The sequence below is a fragment of the Bos javanicus genome, chromosome 18 (genome assembly GCF_032452875.1).
Source record: "Bos javanicus breed banteng chromosome 18, ARS-OSU_banteng_1.0, whole genome shotgun sequence".
NCBI classification, from domain to species: domain Eukaryota; kingdom Metazoa; phylum Chordata; class Mammalia; order Artiodactyla; family Bovidae; genus Bos; species Bos javanicus.
The window spans coordinates 58,034,888-58,055,104 of NC_083885.1; the positions used below are offsets into that span (position 1 = coordinate 58,034,888).

Sequence of the window (20,217 nt, forward strand, 5' to 3'; positions counted from 1 at the left end):
CTGCATTGGAAGGTGAGTTCTTTATCACCAGAGCCATCTGGGAAGCATGTGTGCATGTAAGTCTGTGTGTGTGTACTGGAATAGTGCTTGCTAACCTCTCTTGGGTACTTACTATGTGCTAGGTATTCTAAGTTTTTGAATAGTTAGTACTGGTAGTTTTTTAACCAAATGGGAAAAGCAGCATAGGTTGAGAAATGTAGTAAGTGGCAGAATATGGATAAAAACCTAGGTCTGCCCAAATCTGAAGTCCATATTCTTTTCTCTGAGTTAAATTTATCTGCAGGTGTTCTGACTGCTCACCTGGAAAACCTAAAAAAGGATCAAACACATTAGTAATAAAAGGAGTTCAGTAAGGCTATGCTGCTGCTGCTGTTGCTAAGTCACTTCAGTCATGTCCAACTCTGTGAGACCCCATAGATGGCAGCCCACCAGGCTCCCCCCATCCCTGGGATTCTCCAGGCAAAAACACTGGAGTGGGTTGCCATTTCCTTCTCCAATGCATGCAAGTGAAAAGTGAAAGGGAAGTCGCTCAGTCACGTCTGACTCTTCACAACCCCATGGACTGCAGCCTACCAAGCTCCTCCATCTATGGGATTTGCCAGGCAAGAGTACTGGAGTGGGGTGCCATTGCCTTCTCAGTAAGGCTATGGAAGAGAAAAAAAGTTGATTACTTTTATACCTGTAAAATAAAAATAATTGAAGGTTCAAAAGAAAGAGAAGCTGTTTGCAATGGCAGCAAACATAGATAAGATCTAGGCATAAACTTAACAAGCAATGTCCAGACCTATGTGAATATTTCAAAGTCATGTCTATCCAAATTAGTGCAAAGAATATAACTTCAGTCAACACTGCAAGGAGATTCACATTGTAGAATACTACGCAGCTATCAATAAGACTTTGTACCAAAAGTCAGTAATCTGAAACAATTTTACCATATAAGGTTAATTTTCATTTTTTGAAGGTTTTGAAGTTTCTTTAAAAAGCCAAATTATAAGCTATTTATGCACTGTTATCACATTTTTGTAATAAAATGAGTCATAGAAAATAATTGGAAAAGGAAACATATCAAAATTTTAACAATGTGTATTTCTGGTTACCAAGATTTTGGATGTAGGAAAGTCCTCTCATGCATCAGAAGGATGAAAAAAGGAAGGATCCCAGAGAAATATGCAGTAAGTTTGAAAATTAGAGGGGCAGATACCACATCCTTCAGAATAAGCATTTAACCTTAGCTTTTATGTAAATCTTGATCATTACAAAGCACTGTGAAGACAGCGAGAGGAGGAGGTGATTTAGAGGACAGAGGAAAGCAGGTTTTTATGAAGGCAGTAATGTAGTCTATGAGAAGTCAATGGGCTTTAAAACACCAAAGTCCTCTAAAATGCAGAGATCTCTCAAGTTCCAACTCCCATAAATTTCTTATGTATCAATGCCTAACAACATCATACCCAAAATATGGACCACATGGCTATTTCATAGTTCATGACTTCTAACAGATTATCATTCATTTATCCAGACTCAAACACATAGATCCCTATGACTCTCAGTGACCACTGGGGACTCCAAGACAAGAAACAGTTGCTCCAAGCACTAACCTCCCTACAAGGCCACCCAGAAGGATATTCCAAACACTGAACCTCCCACTAAGTACATCACAAATATTCGCCTAAGCCAAGAACATCAAAAACACTGAACTGCCAACCAAGGATGTCTGAATCACGAACCTGCCATTGTGGACACTTCCATGAGAGAACATCCCCAAAGACGTCTCAATCATTGACTTATGCCCAAAGATTCCCCAGTCACTGACCTTCCTCCAGGAAAGCTCCAATCACTGACATCCCTCTAAGGCTGTCCTAAGAACTGATCTTCCTCCAGAAGACGTTTTCAGGCTCTGACACATTCTCAAACGCAATTTCTAACTTCCTCCAGCACCTCCTCATTCACCCCCAATCAATAACATTCCCCCGAAGGATGCCCCAAATCACTGACCTATCCCCTAAGTGCATCCCAATCACTGACTACCCCCCTAAACCATGCCAAACACTGGTTTGCCTCCAAGCCCCCACAGTCACTGACCTCTTCCATAAATGCTAACCCCAAGCCACCCCAAATCTGTCCACGCTACTGCAATACCCTGACCCCCAGGGCTGCCTCATTTCTGACCATTCTGTTCCCTCATTAACGGAATGCATCCCCTCCCCAACAAGGGCTTGCTCCTCCTAAAGACTCCCCATAGGCTGCCCTTACCTCAAAGCTGATATCTCCACAAAGCTCAACCTGATTCTGCTCCCAGAAAGCGAAACAGACCCCTTAATAGATTCTTCACGCACCGCTGGGTGGGTACCAATAGGCACAGTCCATCACTTTCTTCAGAGTCACAAGCCCGGCTGTTCCACTTCGCAGGTCAAGTTTATTCTCTATAGCACCCGAGTCTGCAGGCTGACAACCGTCACCCCGGGGCGTCCTAACACCAACGAAAATTCCGTTCAGCTTTCCCGTCTTTTAAAGACACTATGACAAGAGTATGGCGGCACCCTATTAGCTGGTATATATGGGGCCCGCCATTTTGGAAGGCCAGCCGTACAACCAGTTTTCCTGCCCTACAAAACTTGTCTTGTAGCGATTGTTACGCCAATCGCTAGCGTTGCAAAGGGGAATGAGCATGCTCTAGTCCATCTCGGCGGAATACTGGTGTCCTTCAAGTAAGGCGCACTAAATCCAAATATGTACGCCTTGGCTTTGCCGCTGGTACGCGGGAGGTACAAAACTTCATGGGGGCGCAGCCATATTTAAAAAGGTGCAATGTCCATACCGCAAAAGGAGGCCTCCTTTAGGGAGTTGGGAGCAGGCGGAGAAGGCAACGGCACCCCACTCCAGAACTCTTGCCTGGAAAATCCCATGGATGGAGGAGCCTGGTGGGCTACAGTTCACGGGGTCGCACAGAGTCGGACAAGACTGAAGCGACTTAGCGGCAGCAGCAGCAGGAGCGATTTCAGGGAACGGTACAGGGTTTGGAGAAGCCAAGGTGGTAGAGGAAGGCAGCATGCCTTTCTGCGGACACACAGGAAACATATTTAGTTGAAAGAAAAGGTCTTCAGTCAAAGTTGGGGGTGGAAGTTTGATGACATCCCTAGGGTGAAAGGTGAGAGGGTTGCTGGGAGGGTTGAGCTAATAGGGAGGGGTTTTGTTCTAAGATGGAAGGTAGTGAACTGAGGAGGAATAGAAGATCAGAATATGTGGGTACAGAATCCGTCTGCAATGCAGAAGATCGGATTCGATTCCTGGGTCGGGAAGATCCCTGGAAAAGGGAATGACTACAGCCACTCCAGCATTCTTGCCTGGAGAATCCCATGGATAGAGGAGCAAGAGTGGGGCAGCACTGAGTAACTAACACACTTTTTTTCAGGCCAGAAATTTTTGGGAAAATTTTCTGTGCAGGCTTTATCTCAGTTGAAATGTTTTCACATTTGTCTAGTGAAGAATTGTTTAGAATTGGAGTTGTTGAAAGAGTCAGAGAGAATGAAAAGTTTGAATTGGATTGATTATTCCAGGTTGTCCAAAACTGTTCTATTAGTTGAGTCCACTTTACTAATCTATCCTCCCCAAGAGCTCCAGCTGAAAAGTAAGAGCTAATTTTTATTAAATGTATGCACATTTTTTTGATTAGGGGAGTATTTCAAACATTGTAATTTTATTATTTTACTGAATATTATGAAAGCTGTCAATGGTGGGCAGAAATATCCTCATTTTAGATATGGGGGGAAAAGGTCTAATTCTATCAGAGTGCCTGTTTTCATTTAGAAACCTCATCCATCTTTTAGTCTTTGCCTGTTCTAAAGAATGAAAAAATATTATTTTAACTTTGCTTATTTATTTTACTTGATAACATTTATTAAGTCTTTTGTTGTTTTCTTCATGTGGTGGAGGTTTTGGGAACCTTGGTCCCCAACTTGGGATTGAACCCCAGTGCCCTTCAGTGGACCACTGGACCACAAGGGAATTCTTTTATTTATTTTATAAATTATTTATTTTCTTATGTCATTATTGCTTTTTTGTTTTAGGTTGATTATCTTTTTCTTAATCATATTGTGGATATTTATAACTATCAATTCAGCCTTCATTCTCCCCATCTTTTAGTTCAGTTCAGTTCAGTCATGTCCGACTCTTTGCAACCCCATGAGCTGCAGCATTCCAGGCTTCCTTGTACATCACCAACTCCCGAAGCTTACTCAAACTCATGTCCATCGCGTTGGTGATCCCATCCAACCATTTCATCCTCTGTTGTCACCTTCTTCCGCCTTCAATCTTTCCCAGCATCAGGGTCTTTTCCAATGAGTCTGTTCTTCTCATCAGGTGGCCAAGGTATTGGAGTTTCAGCTTCAGCATCAGTCCTTCCAATGAATATTCAGGACTAATTTCCTTTAGGATGGACTCGTTGGATCTCCTTGTTGTCCAAGGGACTCTCAAGAATCTTCTCCAACACCACAGTTCAAAAGCATCAGTTCTTTGGTGTTCAGCTTTCTTTATAGTCCAACTCTCACATCCATACATGACCACTGGAAAAACCATACCTTTGACTAGACGGACCTTTGTTGGTAAAGTAATGTCTCTGCCTTTTAATATGCTGTCTAGGTTGGTCATAGCTTTTCTCCCAAGGAGTAAGCATCTTTTAATTTCATGGCTGCAGTCACCATCTTCAGTGATTTTTGAAGCCCCCCAAAATAAAGTCTGTCACTGTTTCCATTGTTTGCCCATCTATTTGCCATGAAGTGATGGTACTGGATGTCATGCTCCCCATATCTAAGCAACCACTAATATACTTTCTATCTCTAGATTTACCTACTCTGGACATAAATTCGATCATATAATACGTAGTCTTTGTAACTGGCTTCCTTCACTTAGCATAAACTTTCAAGATTGGTCCATGTTGTAGCATGTTTCTGTACTTATTCCTTTTTATACCTGAGTAATACAGTCTAGGGGAGAAGGCAATGGCAACCCAGTCCAGTACTCTTGCCTGGGAAATCCCATGGATGCAGGAGCCTGGTGCGTTATAGTCCATGGGGTCACGAGGAGTCGGACACGACTGAGCGACTTCCCTTTCACTTTTCACTTTCATGCACTGGAGAAGGAAATGGCAATCCACTCCAGTGGATTGCCTGGAGAATCCCAGGGATGGAGGAGCCTGGTGGGCTGCCGTCTCTGGGGTCGCACAGAGTTGGACACAACCGATGTGCTTTAGCAGCAGCGGCAGCAATACAGTCTAGGAGGTTGCCAAGACTCAGACACTACTGAGCACATGCATACACAATATTCTGTTATATGGATATAGCACATTTTTATTTTTTCAGTTGATTGATATTTGAGTTGTTTCCACTTTTGGCTGTTACCAATAATGCTGCTGTAAACATTTATGTACAAGTTTTTGTCTGGACATCTGCCTTCATTTCTCTTCAATATAAACCTTGGAGTGAAATTGTTGGGTCATATGGTAAATTTGTTTACTGTTTGGGGAACTGTGAGACTGTTTCCAAAGTAGCTGTGCAAAAGGAATACTGACTAAAGGAAAACTGTTTTTTATACCTTAGGATACTTCAGATACCAAACATTTGGTGGAGTCCAGCCTCCCAAGTCCATTTTTCAAATGAGGTTCTATTTGTTAATTTTCACATGATGATTAAAAAAAAAAAAAAGTGATAGTCACACAGTCACGTCTGACTCTTTGTGATCCCATGGACTGTAGCCTGCCTGGCTCCTCTCTCCATGGAATTTTCCAGGCAAGAATTCTGGAGTGGGTTGCCATTTTCTTCTACAGGGGATCTTCCCAACCCAGGGATGGAACCCAGGTCTCCTGCATTGCAGGCAGATTCTTTACCAACTGAGCCATAATGGAGCTTTAATTTGGGGATATTGTCTCCTCTTTGTAGGAAGCTTCAAAACACCTCTCTTACAAACACAAACAGCTCTCTTCACACAAGCATTTCCTTTCCCTCATTCTTCCAATAGAGTTATATTATGGGTTGGCCAAAAAGTTCTTAATTATGATTGGATCAGATTTAGTGTTTACATTATGTTGCTTGTGCGCGCATGTCCTCAGTCACTTCAGTCCTGTCCAGCTCTTTGTGATCCTGTGGATTGTAGCCCACCAAGCTCCTCTGTCCGGGAGATTCTCCAGGCAAGAATACTGGAACGGGTTGCCATGCCCTCCTCCAGGGGATATACCCGATCCAGGGATCGAACCCGCGTCTTCTGTGTCTCCTGGGAACTATAAGTAGCCGGACCTGGGAACTATAAGTAGTTTTTATTTATATATGACTATCGGAGAAGGCAATGGCACCCCCCTCCAGTACTCTTGCCTGGAAAATCCCATGGACGGAGGAGCCTGGTAGGCTGCAGTCCATGGGGTCGCTAGGAGTCAGACACGACTGAGCGACTTCAATTTCACTCTTCACTTTCATGCACTGGAGAAGGAAATGGCAACCCACTCCAGTATTCTTGCCTGGAGAATCCCAGGGACGGGGAGCCCGGTGGGCTGCCGTCTATGGGGTCGCACAGAGTCGGACACGACTGAAGTGACTTAGCTTAGCTTAGCTTAGCTTATATACTACTATATACTGTGTACTACTGTAGTTCAACCACTAGTATACTATGATTACTTTTCCTTTCTTGTACGACTTTTTATTCTGCCCGGAGTTATCTTATTTATTCCTTACAAAATTTCTGGACTCTTGTTTTCAGAAAGCTCGGCCCTTGATACTGGCTCAAGCTTAGCCCAGTATCAGGGGCAAAAAATTTCCCCAGACGTTGGATTCCCTCTTCCCATTGGCTCCTGACTGCTCTCCTCCCCTTTTCTGGGCGGAAATCAGTGTAGTTTGCTGAGGGAGCGTTTAAGGTGCAAATCATTGCTGGCTCAGCGTGAAGAATCCTCCTGTAATACAGGAGACGCGAGTTCCATTCTTGGGTTGGGAAGATTCTCCGGGAGAACGAAGTGCATAAACCCACTCCAGTATTCTTGCCTGGAAAAAAAAAAAATCCCATGGACAGAGGAGCCTGTCGGGCTACAATCGGACGCGAAGGAGCAAAGAGGAGCAGAGAAGTGAGGGTGGTTTGGCGTTTGTCACTTCCGTGCTTGTGCCTGGCTTTCTGTACGGCAATTCCTAAAAGATGGCAGCCTCGGGTTCCGTGGCGAGCAGGGCGCAGACATTAGCTCCCTGGAAAAGCCGAAACAACAACAACAACAACAACAACAGCAACCAAACAAAACAGATGTGCCTGCTTCGTACAAATGCCGCAGCCCCTAGTCGGCCGCCGTAGTCCAGCTAGAGCGCAGTAGTAAAAAGAATTCTCGGAAGTGCGGGTTCGAGGAGGTCTCGGTGGGATCAGGAGAAAATCAGGGTAGTGTGTGAATTTCTGCGTGGAATAGGATGAGAGGACTGAGGTTTCGTTCGCGTCCGAGTTGGGTGGAGCCATGCTGTCCGTGGAGGAAGAGGAAGCAAGTGGGAGTTGGTGACTGGGCTATTTTATGGTTGGGGTGACGTTGGAGTCAGTTCTGAAGGATTCTGGTGTTTAGTCCAGTCGAGATCACGGATTGAAAATCCGTAATCGGGGTTTTGTGTCTCTTGGCCGTGCTTCATTGAGGACTGCGGCAGGGAGTGGTATTTGTCAATAAGAGTGGTGTCTGGTTTGGATTCGGGATTTAGTAGGCGGTTTAATGACAGGATCGGGGGACGCCTGGTCAGCGAACCTGGGTGTCTAGTGCAGGTTTGGGGATGAATCCAATGTTTGCGGGAGGGGGGGTGGTGTCCAGGTGTGTCAGTTGAGAGGTTTGTGAAAGCGGAAGCTGTTCGGTGGGTGGGTGTTTCAAACGTTACTTTCTCCTTCAGTTCCTCAAGTCCAAGCCTTCGTTTGTAAAATCGCCTTTGGCTTTTTGTATCTTTTCCTCTCGGACCGGTAGAAATGAAAGCGTTGTTGGAGACCGAGGACTAAGCACATCTAAAGTGGTAAGGTTTCTACTAAAAACGAGGATTTGGCCTTTTCTGCTCGTTTACTATGTGTGTGCACACACACTTGTAAATATTTCCTTGCACAGTTGTTCTAACAGGAGTACAAAAGCATCTCTGTTACCCCAATTCTGTTCTCCAATGATCACGTTTTTTAAAGTTTTCATAAGTTTACTTTTTAGTCCTCATTTTTCTATGCTTGATTTTCACAGTTCCAGTAAACTGCTGAAATATTGGTATAATTAGCCTCATTATTTAATTTCCTATCATAAATATTCATAATGAATGTATCATACAATTTTTTTTCTGTGAAAATTCTTTTTTAAAAATTCCTACAAACCTATGCCATTAATGACTGGCATCACTCAATATGTACATTCATTTAGATAGAATTTAAAGGCTTAAATAGTCAGCACTTTTGAGAACAGGTTATGAATTCTGGATTTACACGAGTGTGATTCCCTGTCCCTCATCTCCATCTTGATTTTTTAACTTTTTTGCCATTGTGAATGGTGTCTTTTTACTTTGGATCTTTTTACTGACTTTTAATTTTCTATTGCATAGAAGAGCAATTATTTTGAAAAGATTTGGTTTTTGCTCACCCTGCCTCATTATTATAGGCTTCCCCATCCCCCATGATTTCATTATGAAAAATTTCAAACATATATCAAGGATTACAGAATTATACATTTGAATTCCTGTGTGCCTGTCATCTAGATTTTATCATCATGATTTTTTTGTGTTTCCTTTATTGTATATGTATCCATATATCACTCTTCTATTCATCATCAACCCACCTTTTTACTTTTTTGGGGGTATATTTCACTGTAAGTTGCAGACACTTATACATTTCCCTCTAAATATTTTAGTAAGCAAATAATTAGAGCTCTACTCATAGTTTTTTCCTAATAACTTTTTTTATTCAAACATCATACAGTTTATCTGCTTCAAGTGTACAATTTAGTGATTTTTATTGTAATCACATTTCTTGAACTTGTTTTTATACTTTTACTAAATGAGTTATTGTTGTTTTGTTGCCAAGTCATGTTCGACTCTTTTGCTGCTCCATGGACTGTATCCCACCAGGCTCCTCTGTCCATGGGATTCTCCAGGCAGGAATACTGGAGTGGGTTGCTATTTCTTTTTGCAGGGGATCTTCTCAACCCAGGGATTGAACCCTTGTCTCCTGTGTCTCCTGCTTGGCAGGTGAATTCTTTACTACTGAGCCACTTGGGAAGCCCACTAAATGTGGATATATCCACAAATAATAATCTTGATGTGTACACTTTAATTTTTTCCCCTTGGTTTTCCTGTGTTTGTTTCTTTCGCACTGTGGAGTAGTTCAGCAGGTCCATGAGCACACATGGTTTCCAGGGCAAAGCTGTCCAGGTTGTCACGTTTGTATGTTCTCTTTCCAGAAACTGGCCTGTGATAATTCCCCTGCTGTGGGAGCTTCGTGTTGTGCTGGTTCTCTTTTCCCATCTCCCGCTTCACAGTCACCCCACTTCCACCTCACAGAAGGAAGAAACACTATCCTCACATTTACAATCTTCTATTTTATTGCTCCAGCATGTATAGCCTCTGTGTCCCCAAATAAAGGGACAAGTGACCTTGAAATTAGGTCAGTGACAATATCAACGACAAACATCTGAGCCCTGAGGAAATGGACACTCAAAAGAGAATTTACTTTTTACCCCACAGGTCCCTGATACATCAAGATACAAGATACATCAAGTGACATGAGGAGGTTTCCCTTCCTCGATGTCATCACTTGCAGGGACATCACTGCCTTGGGACTAAGATTTCTAACCCGAAATTGAGGGAAGTCCAAAAGGAGACTCAGGACACATCCTAGTCTTTGTCCAGTTCTCAATATATCAGAAGAAAATGATCAAGGACCAGGTAACTTTTTGGCTTGTCTTATTCCTTCCATCATTCTGTAATTGGTTTCTGGGGGGACTGTAAAACGCAATTGAATTCAATAGAAAATAACAAATTGGAAAAATAGGATTTGTGCAGAAATAAATTTAGATTTAAATTCAGCATCACACGATACTGGATGCTTGGGGCTGGTGCACTGGGACGACCCAGAGGGATAGTATGGGGAGGGAGGAGGGAGGAGGGTTCAGGATGGGGAACACATGAATACCTGTGGCGGATTCATTTCGATATTTGGCAAAACTAATACAATATTGTAAAGTTGAAAAATAAAATTAAATTAAATGTTCAGAAAAAAAAAAATAATAAATAAGTTCAGCATCAAGGGAAAGTAGCATCAGGAATATATTGTAAACGGGATCTACACTGAAGGACTAATGTTGGCACAGCGTGCGTGATTGGAGTATCCTATGGGTTACCCTTGCTGTCAAGGGTAAACTTATATTTAACATTTCTTTTTTTTTCTTTATAATTTTATTTATTTTTGGCTGTGCTGGGTCTTCATTGATGTGCAGGCTTTTCTGTAGTTGCGGCAAACAAGGGCTGCTGTCTAACTGCAGTGCGAGAACTTCTCGTTGCAGTGGCTTCTATTGTTGCGGAGCACAGGCTCTTAGGTACAGGTTCAGTGGTTGTGCTTAGTTGCTCCGAGGCATGGGGTATCTTCTCAGACCAAGGATCAAACCCATATCCCCTGCATTGGCAGGTGGATTCTTTACCGCTGAGCCAGCAGGGAAGCCCAGGAGTTCACAGCCACAAGTAAATGATCCTGCCACATTGAAGACCGGGTGCAGCCTAAGAAATAATAATAAAAAAAACCCTCCAGTGATTACGAAGTACATCTAGCAAAAAGTAAGAGTCCTCTTCACAGGCTTCTTTCCTAATCCCCTGGTTTCACTTAACAAACAGGCAGGAGTACGTACTTCCAGTCACTGAGTTTGTCTGCCTCTGTGTCTGTGCAGATGTTTGTGCATGGATCTCGCTCAGCTCTTAGGCCTTTGGATAGTGCCCTTCTATGACTGTATTTACAGTTTCATAAACTGAGTTGGGGAATGTGAGATCTCTCTCAGTCCTCTATTTATTGTTCTGGTTTATATATATAGTCCATCATTATATGTTTGTGCTGCATTTTGAGTACTTTCTTCAGATCTTACCATTCATTTTATTATCTCTGCAATGTATCTGGTATGCTGTGAACCTGACTGGTAATGTAAATATAAATAATGTACATAGGTACGTAAGTATTTGTGTGTTTTTTGAAGGATGCTATTTATTTTCTTAGTTTGCATAATGTGCTTTCCTAGTCTCTCACTGTTTGGACATGTTTTAGAAAGATGTCTTTATTCCTCCTAACATATATATCTTGTAATTATAGTGTGTGGCGTTTCTTCACAGTTGATTCTGATAATGGTTACAAAGATTTATGGTGAATGTAGGAATGTTCTATTCATCCGGGTGTCACTAGAATATACTTAGTGCCTGGTACATATATACTTGCTTCAAAAAAAGTTATATATGTAGCAAATGGTTCAACTCTATATTGCAAATGTTTCTAGTTTAGCAAAAGGATTTAATGAAGACATTAGAGAAACTTCTGATTTGTTGAATGATGGTTGACTGAACAGTTACAGAATATTTTGGGAAATAGGTTTGAACATGGTTAGATTTTGCTTCTATGACAATGTAGTTTAAAAAAAAAAATCAAAACACCTCTGTATATAGATGTAGCCTAAATGGTAAAAGGAAAGAGAGCAGAACAACTTCCTTCACATGCCTTCTATTATGGTAACCAGAGAAACACTCTAGCAGGACTGTGTTGTTACAGGGATCACTGACACTGGAGGATGTGGCCGTGGACTTCACGTGGGAGGAGTGGCAGCTCCTGGCTCCTCCTCAGAAGGCCCTGTACCGGGACGTGATGCTGGAGAACTATAGCAACCTGGTGTCTGTGGGTGAGGACGGCTCCTCCGGGTCCCTCAGAGAGTCCCCAGTCAGTGGCCTTTCTTATTTTGGCTTCAGCTTCTGAAAGCTCTTCCGTGTCCATGGTGCCCTGAAGTGGTACCTGAGTCTCAGTTTCCTCTCTGGTCCCAGACTAGAGAGTATGACGTGCCCTTCCCTGAGAGATGAGCCTTCTCTTGGCTAAGCTGCACACTGTGTACTTCCTAAAATATAACTCCACGCTGGCAGACCACAACCCAAGTCAAGAGCCTGTCTGTCTCATTTCCCATGAACAGGGTATCAAGCCAGCAAGCCAGCTGCTCTCTCCAGATTGGAACGAGGAGAACTGTGGCCCGTGGAAGACAAAGTCCACAGTCGAATCTGTCCAGGTGAGTGAGAGCACCAGCACTGGGTTGGCCGCAGGACTTACGTTCTCATCATTCAGAGATGTCACAGCCATGAGCGTCTGACAACATGGAAGCCAAGCTTCCACAACGCTCTCATAGAAGAGCTCTTTATCTTTTAGGCGTGTCAAAGAATGTCTGTTCTTGGATTTCATCCCTGTTTATTTCATCTTGATCTTGATTTTTTTTTCTCTTAAGTTTCTGTTTAGAATTCTCAAATCTTCCTGTCCTGTCCCCAGCACTGTATCACTGATGGTTTCTTCTGCTTTCCTTGCTATGAAATTATACCTTCCACGCCTCTCTCTGAAGAGACATGTTTAATTCTTTTTAAAAAATTTTGGCCACACAATTTTTTAGTCAGAACTTGTTTTAGGGAAATTTTTTAGTTCCCTGACCAGGGATCAAACCTGGGGCCCCTGCACTGGAAGCCTGGAGTCTTAACCACTGGACCACCAAGGAAGCCCCAAGATTTTTAGCACTATCTTCTGGCAACTGCACCTTCTTGCCCCTTTGGATAATATTTATTTCCAGTCCTAACATTCACATCATCTTTGATTGGCAGATAGGGTTTCAACATATAAATTGTGGAGGGAGGAAAGATAAACCCTTAAGGCAGTCTCTGGAACCTTCGATTTTTTTTCTTCATAGATGTGTGTTGGGAAAGCCTCGGTCTTCCTGTGTTTCTCCTCTGTTCTCTCACCACTGCTACACTCACAGCACTTCTGACATCAGATATGTGTTGGGTTTTTCCCCATAATAAGCAGTTCTCTGCGACACCAGCTGTATGTTTGTGTGCTCAGTCGTGTCTGACTCTTTGCAACCCCATGTACTGTATAGCCCAGCAGGCTCCTCTGTCCATGGGATTTCCCAGGCAAGAATACTGGAGAGGGTTACTGTTTCCCTCTCCAAGGGATCTTCCCGACCCAGTGATCTAACCTGCATTTCTTGCATCTCCTGCATTTGTAGGTGGATTCTTTACCACTAGCACCCCCTGGGAAGCCTGGCACCAGCAGAATGTCGTACAATTTAACTCAGTTCTGACACTGTCTTCCTGGAGAAAGCATTAGATCCCACCGGTTAAGGGCTCCATCACACCAGACACCGCCCCTCAACTCCACTTCCAAACACAAGTCCAGGTTGTACCCTTTGCTTCTGACTCACTTGCTCTAGACTGGGGCTTCCAAAGACTCCCCCCTCAGGTTCAATTCATTTGTTGGAGCAGCTCACAAAACTCAGAGAACCATTGCACTTACTAGATCACCAGTTTGTTATGAAAGGATCTAAGTCAGGAATAGCCAGATGAAAGAGGTGCCCAGGGCAGGGTGTGGGGAAGGGGCTGAGGGACTTCCACAACGTGTCTAGGCATAATGCTCTCCCATCACCACCATGTGTTCAGCCACCCAGAAGCCCTCTAAATCCTGTAATTTGGTTATTTTTATGGAGACTTCATCCCCCTAGGCATGACTGATCACTGACTTTGTCTCCAGCCCTTCTCCCCTCTCTGGAGAATAGAGGTGGAGGTGAGACTGAAAATTGGATCAGATCCAAGCATCTGATCAGGGTTTGGTCTTTCTGGTGACCAGCCCTACCCAGCATCCCCCACCCAAAATATAGGTGAAATAGAGCTTACAAAATGACATAGAATGAGAAGGCAATAGCCTGATACATAAAAGGCATAGGTGGGATTTAAGTAAAGATGATGGAGACCAAAGAATGAAGGTATGAAGTTGGAAACATGCTAGGTCTTGAGGGAACTGTTGAAAGATTAGCCTGAAGCCCCTTGAGGGCCGGTTTTAGGAGGTAATTGTACAGGAACAAGTGGAATGTGTACATGGATAAATAAAGTAAATGTTGGTCATATAACTTTTATTTCCAGGCTAACTGTTCTGGTCTTTGTTAGTAGAGTTGACCCTGAATAACACAGGTTTGAATGGGTCCACTTATATGTGGAATTTTTTTCCATAAATATGTAATAGAGTGCTATGCTATCTGAGGTTGCTTGAATCCTTGACTACAGAGGGATGTCTATAAAGTTGATCTTTATAAAGTTAAATTGGATCTTGACTTCGAGGAGGGTCTGTACCCCTAACCCCGTGTTGTTCAAGGGTCAGCTATAATTGAGGTATAGTGGTGGCGTTGTGAGTTTGGTTTATATTATCCTTGGATATGTAGTCTTACTTTTTAATTGGGTGGCAGTAGTGTGAGCTGTAGTTAAGTACATCCAATAGTTCTGAGACAAATGGCAGGTGAACTGTCAAGAGTCCTGAGATCAGTAGTGTGATCCTTTAGGATTCCTTAAATGATGGAAACCAGGATGAATATGTAGGCTGTTGAAAGAAAATGCTGTTAGTGGCAAGAGGTGGGCTTAGGGTTTGTTACAATGAAATGGAAACAATTTGGATATTAACATGTGTACATGTACAAAGGGTAAAAGAAAAAGGTGCCAGTTCCCTAGTATGAAATTGTGATATAAGATACATATATATCTTGGTCTTTGACCTTGGTTTAGCGGTCCTAAAACCCTTGTAGTTTCCTGAGTACAGGACTGCTTATTTCCCTTATTAGTATCAGTATAGTCAATGTTGAGTGCTCCTCACTGGGCTTTTTAAAACTCAAAGTCGTAAGACTTTCCTGTTGGTCCAGTGGCTGGGTCTCTGAGCTCCCAATGCAGGAGGCCTGGGTTTGATCCCTGGTCAGGGAACTAGATCCCACATGCTGCAACTTAAAAAAAAAAAAAAAATACTATATGCTGCAACTAAGACACAGTGCAGCCAAATAAATAAATAAATATTTTGAAAAACCCCAAAATCTTAATGTTACAAAAACTATAAATTTCAACCCATGCCTTCATCTACTTTCAGTCTACACTTTTTCCCAAATATCTCATCCTATCCCCTATCCTTATATAATATTTATATACAGATGATTCCCACAGTGTTGTCTTCAGTGAGGACCTTTATCAGGATCTGTATGTTCAGTTGAATTTTTCATGTCTGCTTTGAATATCCAGAACCTACCTGAAGGTTGATATGCTTTGAGATGCACACTTGATTTAGCAACATTGTAAACCTCAGTGATAGTCCCCATCTCATTAAAAACCACTAGTCATCTATCCAGTGGCCTAGGTCAGGTAATCGGGAATAACACTTGATTCCTTACATTTATCATAGCCACCATGAATGAACCTTGTTTTTTCTTTCTCTAGATTATATCCTAATTTTTTCCACCTGGTTCTCTATTGCTTCCTCAAACCACTTTTCACAATTTGCTCCTGCCTTCTTAATTGTTGCTTTAATGTTCAGTTTTACCCTAACTGGAATTTATGCTCAGTGACAATAAGGACTTTGTTTCTATTTCCTCATCACTGGCATAATGCTTGATACATAGCCATAATTTAATAAAGATTTATGGATGTATGAAAGTGTGCCACATCATTTGGAAACAAATAGCCCTCTGTCTTTGTTGATAATGAAAGTGAAAGTGTTAGTCACTCAGTTATGTCTGACTCTTTGTGACCCCATGGACTGCAGCCCTCCAGGCTCCTCCATCCATGGAATTCTCCAGGCAAGAATACTGGAGTGGGTTGCCACTTCTTGGTCCAGGAGATCTTCTTGACCCAGGGATTGAACCTGGGTCTCTTGTGTTGCAGGCAGACTCTTTACTGTCTGAGCCTCATAATAACTTGATTTTATTTTACTGTCAGCATACTTTGTAAGTTCACAATTACGAAACAGCCAAATCTGTATTTGCTCATTTTGAATGCTCTAACCTCATCTGTGCCCTATTTTACCCTTTATTTTACCCTTTATTTATATTATTGTGTTGTACTCTTGTCCAGGTAATAACAAACATATTTACTTGAAGTTTATTCCTTTTTTTTTTTTTTGAGTTAAGGTATAGTTGATTTTCAGTTTTGTGTTAATTTCTGCTATACAGTAAAGTGTTTCATTCTTTTTCATATTCTTTTCCATTATAATTTCTCACAGTATATTGAATATAATTCCCTGTGCTATACAGGAGGACATTGTTGTTTATCCATCCTGTTTATAATAGATTACATCTGCTCATCCCAAACTCCCAATCCATCCCCTGCTTCCCTTTTGGTAACTACAAGTCTGTTCTCTATGTCTGTAAGTCTTTCTGTTTCATAGACAAATTCATTTGTGTCATATTTTAGATTCCACATATAAGTGATATAATATCTTTCTCTTTCTGACTTACTTCACTTAGTTTGGTAATTTCTAGGTCCATCCATGTTGCTACAAATAGCATTATTTCATTCTTTTTTTATGTCTGGGTAGTATTACATTATGTACCACATCTTCTTTATCCATTTGAATGCTGATGGACATTTAGGTTGTTCCATGTTTTGGCTATTGTGAATTCTGCTGTGAACATAGGGGTGCATGTATCTTTTAAAATTATAGTTTTTTCAGATATATGCTCAAGAGTGGGATTGCTGGATTGTATGGCAGCTCTATTTCTAGTTTTTTAAAACCTTCATACTGTTTTCCAGAGTGGCTACACCAATTTAATTTACATTCCCACCAGCAGTGTAGGAGGGTTCTCTTTTCTACTTGGAGTTTCTTTAAACTGAGGTTCATAGTATTGTCTGTAAAGAGCCCACCTACCCAAAGGCATTTGTTAAACAGTTTCACTCTGTACCAAGTTCATGGGAAGGTTCATTCTTCTCTTCTTTCCTAGAAATGAGGAAAGATGACTGTCTTCTACAGGAGAACTTGCAAAATCAAAGCTGTCCAAAAAGAATGGAACAATGTCATGAACATAATGCACTTGGAAATGTTTATCAGAGCAAAAATCATTGTCCTTTATGGCAAAATCATGATATACTTTACTTACATGGGAAAACACTGAAGTCAAACTTAAGTTCAATCAGCCAGAACAGAAACTATGAAGTAAAGAACCCCGTTAAGGCTAATGTAAATGGAAAATTCTTCCTCCATGCAAAGCATGAGGAATTTCACAGTGAAAGTAAGCTTCCTGAGTGTGGAATTCCCATGAACACAAATTCACAGATCATTACATGTCTAGGAACTCAACAGATAAATAAACCTCATGTTTGCACTGAATGTGGGAAAGCCTTCATCAAGAAGTCCCGCCTCATCGATCATCAGAGAGTTCACACAGGAGAAAAACCCCACAGATGCAGTGTATGTGGGAAAGCTTTCTCTAGAAAGTCTAGACTCAATGAACACCAGAAAACCCACATAGGAGAGAAACAGTATGCATGCAATGAGTGTGACAAAGTCTTCCCTAAGAAGTCACGGCTGCTTATCCATCAAAAAACTCATACAGGTGAGAAGCCCTACATATGCGACGATTGTGGGAAAGGCTTTGTCAAGAAGTCTCGGCTCATTAATCATCAGAGAGTTCATACAGGAGAGAAACCTCATGGGTGCAGCCTGTGTGACAAAGCATTCTCCAGGAAGTCCAGGCTCATGGAACACCAGAGAACTCACACGGGAGAAAAACCTTATGAATGCACGGAATGTGACAAAGCCTTCCGCTGGAAATCGCAGCTCAATGCACACCAGAAAACTCATACAGGGGAGAAATCATATATATGTAGCGATTGTGGAAAGGGCTTCATTCAGAAGGGCAATCTCATTGTACATCAGCGAACTCACACTGGAGAGAAACCCTATGTATGCACTGAATGTGGGAAAGGCTTCATCCAGAAAGGCAATCTCCTGATACATCAGCGAACTCACACTGGAGAGAAACCCTATGTATGCACTGAATGTGGGAAAGGCTTCAGCCAGAAAACCTGCCTCATCTCGCATCAGAGATTTCACACTGGAAAGACTCCCTTTGTGTGTACTGAATGTGGAAAATCCTGTTCACACAAGTCGGGTCTCATTAACCACCAGAGAATTCACACAGGAGAGAAACCCTACACGTGTAATGACTGTGGGAAAGCATTCAGGGATAAGTCGTGTCTCAACAGACACCGGAGAATTCACACAGGAGAGAGACCCTATGGCTGCAATGACTGCGGGAAAGCTTTCTCCCACTTGTCATGCCTTGTGTATCACAAGGGGATGCTACATGCAAGAGAGAAACGTGGCGACTCAGTCAAGTTGGAAAATGCTTTCTCAAAGCATCTCAGCCCATCACATCCAAGTGATATGGTACAGAGGAAAAGCCCTGTTAGTGTGGTGACTGTGCAGATGCCTTCTGTGGCAGTTCAGACTCCATCCCACAGTAATAAGCCCCTAGAAGATGAGAACATACCCCTTGTGGGACAGCTAGGTGGCAGATATGCACCCTCAACAGGTAATAGAATTTGCACAGAAGAGAAACCTAGTGAATGTGGTAGCACCCTCAGTGGTCAATTATGTCATATTTTTGTCACAAAAGACACACAGGAATAAACTCATTCAATCAAGCTGGAAAACCCTTGAATAAAACCTTCTGGCTCTTTGTATGGCTGGCGAGTGTATACTGAGACAAATAGTATAAACACGGAGACTGGGAAAGCCTCTCATGGAAAGATAGACCCTAACAGGGCTTTCATAGGTCACATATGTCAGTGAGGTCATAGTTGGCATAAATGTAATGACTCTGGAGAAGTCCTTCCCCAGAAATAAGATTTCAGTAGGTGTCAGAGTTCACACTGGAGAGAAACCGTTGGACCTCTGAAGGCAGTAAATGGGTCCGTGGTATGTTCCTAGTCATCAGTTGGCAGAGGAAATCATGTAGAAATGAAACTCTGAACACACCAACTATGGCACGTCTCAGCAAAATATCAGAAAGTGCATGAAGCAAATAACAAACCCTATGAAAATGAATCTTTTAGAGATGGCTGTCACAATTTTAACTTGATATATCAAATTGTAGGACAGTACACCTGGAATCAAATTCCTAATTTTGGTGTCAGTTCAGTTCAGTTCAGTTCAGTTGCTCAGTCATGTCTGATTCTTTGCGACCCCATGAATCACAGCACGCCAGACCTCCCTGTCCATCACCAACTCCTGGAGTTCACTCAAACTCATGTCCATCGAGTCGGTGATGCCATCCAGCCATCTCATCCTCTGTCATCCCCTTCTCCTCCTGTCCCCAATCCCTCCCAGAGTCTTTTCCAGTGAGTCAACTCTTAGCATGAGGTGGCCAAAGTATTGGAGTTTCAGCTTTAGCATCATTCCTTCCAATGAACACCCAGGACTGATCTCCTTTAGAATGGACTGGTTGGATCTCCTTGCAGTCCAAGGGACTCTCAAGAGTCTTCTCCAACACCACAGTTCAAAAGCATCAATTCTCTGGCGCTCAGCTTTGTTCACAGTCCAACTCTCACATCCATATATGACCACAGGAAAAACCATAGCCTTGACTAGATGGACCTTTGTTGACAAAGTAATGTCTCTGCTTTTGAATATGCTATCTAGGTTGGTCATAACTTTCCTTCCAAGGAGTAAGCGTCTTTTAATTTCATGGCTGCAGTCACCATATGCAGTGATTTTGGAGCCCCCAAAATAAAGTCTGACACTGTTTCCACTGTTTATCCATCTATTTCCTGTGAAGTGATGGGACCAGGTGCCATGATCTTAGTTTTCTGAATGTTGACCTCAGTGACTCCTTAATTGAAAGGAAGGTGTCTCTGTTGCACTTCATCTCTGAAAGTTATAATGTGATACATTCCCCTCTGTGGGCTTCCCTGGTAGCTCAGATGGTGAAGAATCTGCCTGCAATGCAGGAGACCTGGGTTCGATCCCTGGGTTGGGGAGATCCCTTGGAGAAGGAAATAGCAACCCACTCCAGTATTTTTGCCTGGAGAATCCTATGGACAGACCATGGGGTCACAAAGAGTCAGACATGACTGAGCAGCTAACACTAACACTCCCCTCTTTGAAGGGACATGAGTCTTCTTTTCCCACCCAGGATCATTATATGGTTAGCTCTTGCATTTCTTCAGTTCT

At 42.4% G+C, this 20,217-nt stretch overlaps 1 protein-coding gene and 1 non-coding gene across 3 annotated transcripts in view; one reads left to right on the forward strand and one right to left on the reverse strand.

Annotated features, from left to right (window-relative positions):
* Window positions 1-18,728, forward strand: part of ZNF613 (zinc finger protein 613) — a 41,280-nt gene extending 22,552 nt beyond the window's left edge. The window contains exons 1-5 of one of the 2 annotated variants that reach the window (XM_061386334.1): window positions 6,866-8,003; window positions 9,705-9,905; window positions 11,764-11,890; window positions 12,173-12,265; window positions 16,985-18,728. In XM_061386334.1, coding sequence (XP_061242318.1) covers window positions 9,891-9,905; window positions 11,764-11,890; window positions 12,173-12,265; window positions 16,985-18,675 — 1,926 coding nt within the window. In that variant the 5' untranslated portion in view covers window positions 6,866-8,003; window positions 9,705-9,890 and the 3' untranslated portion in view covers window positions 18,676-18,728. Of the gene's footprint in view, window positions 1-6,865; window positions 8,004-9,704; window positions 9,906-11,763; window positions 11,891-12,172; window positions 12,266-16,984 lie in introns of those variants that run through there. The other variant, XM_061386333.1, reaches the window with a different exon arrangement.
* TRNAW-CCA (transfer RNA tryptophan (anticodon CCA)) lies at window positions 12,667-12,739 on the reverse strand. The gene has a single exon. It is a non-coding gene; the product is annotated as a tRNA-Trp (tRNA).
* Window positions 18,729-20,217: the final 1,489 nt, after the last annotated feature.